Source organism: Seriola lalandi, unplaced genomic scaffold, assembly GCF_002814215.2.
Source record: "Seriola lalandi dorsalis isolate HSWRI2012SDOR001 ecotype SW California unplaced genomic scaffold, Sedor1 jcf7180002054969, whole genome shotgun sequence".
NCBI lineage: Eukaryota > Metazoa > Chordata > Actinopteri > Carangiformes > Carangidae > Seriola > Seriola lalandi.
In genome coordinates, this window is record NW_019525520.1 from 801,409 (window position 1) to 808,384 (window position 6,976).

At 46.2% G+C, this 6,976-nt stretch overlaps 1 protein-coding gene across 1 annotated transcript in view; it reads left to right on the plus strand.

The window, feature by feature from the left end:
- myo15aa (myosin XVAa) overlaps positions 1-6,976 on the plus strand; it is a 43,212-nt gene that overhangs the window by 34,697 nt on the left and 1,539 nt on the right. The window contains exons 46-60 of the mRNA XM_087170944.1: positions 3-98; positions 430-554; positions 1,060-1,123; positions 1,284-1,356; positions 1,550-1,623; positions 2,439-2,521; positions 2,669-2,799; positions 3,156-3,250; positions 3,643-3,720; positions 3,825-3,921; positions 4,347-4,507; positions 4,972-5,105; positions 5,791-5,924; positions 6,261-6,394; positions 6,858-6,976. Of these exons, the coding sequence (XP_087027070.1) occupies positions 3-98; positions 430-554; positions 1,060-1,123; positions 1,284-1,356; positions 1,550-1,623; positions 2,439-2,521; positions 2,669-2,799; positions 3,156-3,250; positions 3,643-3,720; positions 3,825-3,921; positions 4,347-4,507; positions 4,972-5,105; positions 5,791-5,924; positions 6,261-6,394; positions 6,858-6,976 (1,598 nt within the window). The remainder of the gene's footprint in view (positions 1-2; positions 99-429; positions 555-1,059; positions 1,124-1,283; positions 1,357-1,549; positions 1,624-2,438; positions 2,522-2,668; positions 2,800-3,155; positions 3,251-3,642; positions 3,721-3,824; positions 3,922-4,346; positions 4,508-4,971; positions 5,106-5,790; positions 5,925-6,260; positions 6,395-6,857) is intronic.

Below are 6,976 nucleotides of genomic sequence, written 5' to 3' on the forward strand. Positions count from 1 at the left end.
AGCCTCGGGACAGACAGGGACGGGTCGCCGCCTCTGCCGCTGTTGCCGTAGCGATGGGCTCAGCGGTGGCTGCCCATGAGCTTGACCTCTCCACAGAGGTGCGCATCAGGACGGTGTTTACACCACAGCAGCATCTTTCAAACTGTAGAGCAGCAAAGAATCATGATCCCGACAGAGAAATAAAGAGTTAATGAGTCTGAATCTGCGGCTCCAGCAGGAACAACATCACGTCAGCTGGAGTTTGTTCACGTGTTGGAATGTGTTGCTCTGCAGAAATGGAAATATCTCCTAGATAATTACACATTTGACATTCCTTTAAGTGGCGCCTGTTGCTGAGCTCTTTACTCTGTGTGTGTGTGTGTGTGTGTGTGTGTGTGTGTGTGTGTGTGTGTGTGTGTGTGTGTGTGTGCGCGTGTGTATGTGCATCAGGTGGTGAACGAGATGTACGGAGACGGTCTGAGCGTGGAGCTGGACGATCTGCCTCTGCACGGCGGTCAGTACCACATGACTGAGTTTGCCAAGAAGTACTTCAGAGAGGCACAGAGGAACAGGAGGTCAGACACACACACACACACACACACACACACACAGACACACACACACACAGACACACACACACACACACACACACACACACGTCACTCAGTAAAGACTTCAGTAGAACACAGGTTAACAGCCCATAAAACCAACCTCATTTTACAGATAAAAACATTGTAAATCATAATAAAAAAGAAAAAATTCTAGACAGAAAATTGCACTTATTAGTTTGAGTTGCTGTAGAGGTGAATTGAAGTTTCTGAAGTTCTGCTCATCCTCAGGATTTATGAAAGATCAGCTTTAAATGTGACTCGGTCTCGTCCGTCCGTCAGTAAACTGAGAACAGCTTCTCCTCTCGCTGAGCTCAGAGGAAAGCAGCACGAACAATCGATCAATAAACACACAGACAGAGAGAACAACTGTAAAACTCCAGATGTTTCATAACTGGAGCAGCCGAGGTATCAGACGTCTCCCGTCAACAGACACGTACTCACTCTGCCGCCTGTGTGTTGATGTTCGCAGTGATCAGAAAGCCAAAAAGGGGAAGGAGGGCAGGGATCCTTTCGACATGGTCAAGTTCTCCAAGGTAAAATATCTGCCTTCACCTCTTGAAACCGTCTCCACGTGTTTGTCTTTCATATGTTGACCTTCGTTTTCATGTGTGTGTGTGTGTGTGTGTGTGTGTGTGTGTGTGTGTGTGTGTGTGTGTGTGTGTGACCGTGGCTTCGGTGTGTCGCTCTCTCCAGTCTCCGATGCAGGAGTCTCTGATCGACTTCTCCGACAGCGGGATGAACAGAGTCGCCGCTGACATCTTCTTAGGTGAGAGGATGGATACAGAGAGGAGACTTATATCATACATGTGTTAGACTCATAGTCGGCTGGAGAGCAGCAGTACAGATGTTTAACAGGTCAAACCTGAGAGAGAGGGAACGGTGAAGGTCAGAGGCGAAAGAAAGATTATTTTCTTTTATTTTTTATGTTGTAACTGAATGAGTTTGTGGTTTTTGTTCAGCCACAATGAAGTTCATGGGAGACTTTCCCCTGAAAGGTCAGACTGAACAAGACCTGGTCACCGCCATACTGAAGGTACACACACACACACACTCACACACACACACACTCACACACACACACACACACACACACACACACACTCACACACACTCACACACACACACACTTACACACACACTCACACACACTCTCACACACACACTCACTCACACACACACACACTTACACACACACTTACACACACACTCACACACACTCTCACACACACTCACTCACACACAACATATAAACCATGTTTCTACTTCATGTCATCACTCAGATATTAATATAAACATCCGTCGACCTCAGAGGGTTGAGCCAGAAACATTAGACGTTACCCCTAGGCTAACTCAGGCCTAAGACCAGTGTTACCATGGTAACGTGTAGTCAGTGACACCCGCGTGGACCAGTAGCACCGGACGTTGTTCATAATCTGAGGTTTGCTGACATTGTTGTGAAGAGAACGAGGAAGAGAAAATCAGATTTTTATTTTTAATGTTTCACTCGTCGCTGAATTTCCAAAGTAAAACATCCTGCAGTTCCTCGGTCCGAAGTCTTAATTTACCCAGAATTCATTGCACCACGGCCCGGCTTAAGATAGAACTAAACTGCTTTGTGCAACAGATGAATTCAGACTCCGTCGATCTGAAGTCCGACTGTTGGTTAGATTACTTTGTCAGAAGCTAACATGCTATAGCCACGCCCATCCCTCCAGGAGGCTCCGCCCTGTCACACGGGTCACACCTGAAACACCTCCACATTCATATATGAGCTCATCTGCTGCTCTGAAACAAGATGGCTGAAACGAGCTGCAGCACGTGTTCGTCTGTGTCTCCTCACTCCTCTAGTTGAGCGGCGACCACGGCCTGATGAAGGACGAAGCGTACTGCCAGGTGATGAAGCAGGTCACCGCCAACACCAGCTCCAAGTCGTAAGACTCTTCTTCATGTTGCCTCGGATACTGACGGTGTAACCTGTACCTGCACAGTCCAGGGGGGGGAGGCTGTAACGTGTGTGTGTGTGTGTGTGTGTGTGTGTGTGTGTGTGTGTGTGTGTGTGTGTGTGTGTGTGTGTGCAGGGACAGTTGTCAGAGAGGATGGAGGCTGCTCTACATCCTCACGGCTTTCCACCGCTGCTCTGACGTCATGAAGCCGTTTCTGCTGAACTTCCTGCAGGAGGCGTGCGCCAGCCCCAGGGTGCAGTACCAAGGTAGACAAACCCCGTATCCGTGGAAACGGTGCTACAGCCCAATCGACAGCCTAACACGTCAGCATCGGGCGTAGGTACCCATATGGACGGTAGGGACGTGTCAGATTGTCCCTACCAATATGTGAGTTAGATCAGTCCCATGTGTCTTCCCAGAGGTTACGTCTCCAAGGCGACCGATTTAGACGCGGTGGCATTTGATTGGCTGAAAGGTCGGGGGCTACCTGGAGCCTCACGTCATGTACAAACATCTCACTTTCTTTTAATCCTCCATCTGTTTCTGTGTGTAGTTTTTATATGTAAATATAAAAACAGGTAACTACAGATCACGTGTCACGTTGTTGTGTGTGTGTTGACAGGTATCGCCAAGGCGTGTGAGCAGAACCTGAGGAGAACCTTTCAGTACGGCGGACGTGTCCAGTATCCCAACAGCATGGAGCTCAAAGCCATGCTGGTTGGTCTCTTGTTTACAGCGTTAGCACAGAACAGGAAGGAGTGCAGGCGCTAATGTTTTACTAAACTAAACTGTTCAATGTAATTATATGCTGCTTTATGTAGCATTCAGTTAGCGCCATGATGCTACAGCTCGTCTGTGTGACGGGTGAATCGGGGGCTTCTTCCAGAGGACAAACTTTCCGCTGAGGGTAAACGGAGCTCAGCGGTTGGACAGTCTTATTTTACCCAGAATTCATTGTGCCGCAGTCTGACTTGAGATAGTCGAGAACTAAAGAGCGTTTCTACTCCGGGCGTCCGACATGTTTAAACGTGACTTTGTTCAGCAGCTGCTCTCGGCCGTACAGATGTTAGTACGTGACGTCTCCCTCTGATTCGCTGTTTGTTGTGCAGGCGGGGCGGAGCTCCAAGAGACAGCTGTTCCTGCTGCCAGGAGGCATCGAAAGACACCTGAAAATCAAGACGTGCTCTGTGAGTGACACACACACACACACACACACACTGTATTGATCCACTGTGGTTAATGTTCATATCTGAGCTGCAGAGAGACTGTGAGTTGATTTCTTCCACGTCAGGTCGCTGTGGATGTGATCGAGGAGCTCTGCTATGAGATGGGACTTCACAGGGTGGAGGCTTTGGATGAATACGCCGTCTTTCTGGTCACACACAGAGGTGATCTGCTCACTGTGACCTTTACAGTGAACATCTGAAACACACACTCTAAACTTATTTCTTCACTTTAGTCTTTAACAAGCTCTGAAATTTGAACTTCACGCCACAATGAAGCTCAGCACCTCTTTTAAATGTCTGCATATTTAATGATTTATTCATTTATTCATTCATTTATATAATTTTACCTTAATGTTTTTAAAGTTTTTCAGTTTGGATCAATGTTTTTAACATGTTTTATGTTTATTTTATGTCTTTGGTGCAGCTCATTTCTTTGTTGTAAATCACTTTGTGCTACATTTCTTGTATGAAAGGTGCTGTACAAATAAAGTTTATTATTATTAATATTATTATTATTATTATTATTAAATGCTCTATATTGTAATATGTGGTTGAATAGATGTTTAATGAGCTGTGTTTCTGTTCAGGTCAGAATGTGCGTCCTCTGAACAAGCGCGAGTACATCCTGGACATCGCTACGGAGGCGGAGCCGGTGGACGCCAACTACAGTCTGTGGTTCAGGAGAGTCATATGGAGTCTGGCTCTCAAGCTCGACAACGAACTCTACGTCACCATGCACTACAACCAGGTAGAGGTCCGCCGTGCGACGTGCCGGACGCCGCGCTCAGTGTTTCTTCTTCCCGCAGTTCACACACACAGATGTTCCCTCGAGTCCTCCAGTGAACCCCTTAAAATCTGGCACTAACGGTCACCTGGACTCAAAGATGAACTCATTAGATTTTGGGAGTCAAAGGTCAAAGGTCACGGTGACCTCAGAAAACACTTCTTAGCCATTTACTCAAGACTTCTCACAGAGTTTATGACAAACTTTCACACAGATGGTTCATATTGTATCTGACTCTGGATAAACAGGGATGTAACCTGGAACTAGTCTGAGTGGCGGAGGGACACGACCACGAGTTTCCTCTGGGAAATGTTGCCTTTGTTGAAACATGCAATATGACTGTCGTAATGAGGTTTACTTGAGCGTTACATGCAGTTTAACAATCATACAAGACAGATGACATAACTCTCTCCGTGTCTCTCTACAAGGTGTTGCCTGACTACCTGAAGGCCTTGCTGAGCGTGGTTCCTCAGGGGAAGGCCAGCGAACAGCATCTGCAGCAGATCGCCAGACTGGCTGCCCTACAGCACCGTGCCAAGGACACCATCTACCTGCCCACCCTGTAAATATCCACAGACGACATCACGTGACCACGAGAACTTACTTTGTGTCAAACAGCTGCGGCCAGATGCATAAATGATGCGTACGCCGCATTTCCCGCTCATGAATAGTTATTTATAGACACAGACTGTGTCACCTCCAAGTCACAGTGAAAATACTAAGTAATTTAACTAAAATAAAATAAGCTTCATTCATTGTCATCATGAGAAAAAACTATTTTACATTTCATAAAAGGGAATAATTGTGTTTGTGTGTCGATGTTTCCTTCAGCATCGTTTCATATTCGGATTATTGACTGTGACTCATTCTGTTTCTTACTGTTTGAATATTGACTAATCTCAGTGTCGGAGCCTCTGGAGCCTCGTTAAGAAGCGGGAAAGTCTTCATCCATTTATTTGTGTGGGTGGAAATGAGGCTCGTTCACGTGCGACCAATTCCTCAATGAATGAGATTTGCAAAGAGGAACCACGCGAACGCACGGATTTATAATTCAGATGTATGAATATTTCTGGTTTTGTGCGTTCACATAGTTTCAGTCGTGAATCGACTAATCTGGTTTTATGCATCTGGCCCCTGGACTGTAAATGCACACACACACACACACACACACACACAGGTCCTTCCCCAAGCAGTATATACTGTATATATATATGTGTGTGTGTGTGTGTGTGTGTGTGTGTGATCAGTCGAGAGGTGCAGGAGTGTGTCCCCCCGCAGTTCTACAGCAAACAGGGTTCACAGCATTGGCTGAACATGACGACTCAACACATGCAGCAGGTCCAGCCGTTGAACCCGCACCAGGCCCGAGCTCAGTTCCTTGGTGAGTCTGCAGCTCGGTGTGTTTGTGTGCATGTGTCTCTGAACGCAACTTATGATATAAACGTGACCGCAGCCTCCATACACATGGACGCTTGTATTATTTATCAGTTTCGCATAATTAATAGAAAGCCCATTTTCATTTTCTCTCTCAAATGTATTGGGATAAACATATCAGAGCAAAAACATCTGCCCGGAAACAGATGACAGACTGAAAAGACACAAATTTAAATCCCAAATGTGCTGCACAGTACTTGTACTGGAAATGGTTCTACTTTTCTTGAAAGTAACTGACGGAGATCAGAAGTGACGTCTTGGTGTTTTTTGTTTTGGCGCCCAGGTCTGGTCAGTGCCTTCCCCATGTTTGGCTCCTCCTTCTTCTACATCCAGAGTTCGAGCTCCGCCTCCATCCACGCCCCGTGTATCCTGGCTGTAAATCTGAACGGGCTGCACTTTCTCAACAAGGATACTCACGTATGTCACAGACAAACACACAGATCCAGGTCTGTGTGATGTTGCACGCTTCATATTTCAGGACCAGCTGGCAAAACACGGTAGTGGGCAGCTGGATGAGTGTAATAGTATGTGTAATTATAAGGTATTTGACTTTGTGTTTATCCATTTAGGTTAAAAACCAGCTGCTGCAATAATTAAATCATTTCATAACAAAGTATGTGGCTCCCTCTGCTGGTTGTGCTGATTTCTTTCCTTTGTTTTCTTGGGAAAAACATTTTCCCAGATATTAAATCTTGTGTTTTATATGTTTTGACTCTGAATATCTGTGTATATGTGTATATTTGTGTATGTACTGATGCATATATTAGTGGCCTTGTGTGTGTGTGTGTGTGTGTGTGTGTGTGTGTGTGTGTGTGTGTGTATGTGTGTGTGTATGTGTGTGTGTGTGTGTGTGTGTGTGTGTGTGTGTGTGTGTGATCAGGAGGCCATGGTGCGTTTCCCTCTGAAGGAGGTTCAGTCAACTCGCACCCAGAGACCGACCTCAGGCTCCAGTTACCCGTACGTGGAGATCATGATAGGAGACCTGCTCAACCAGCGAAT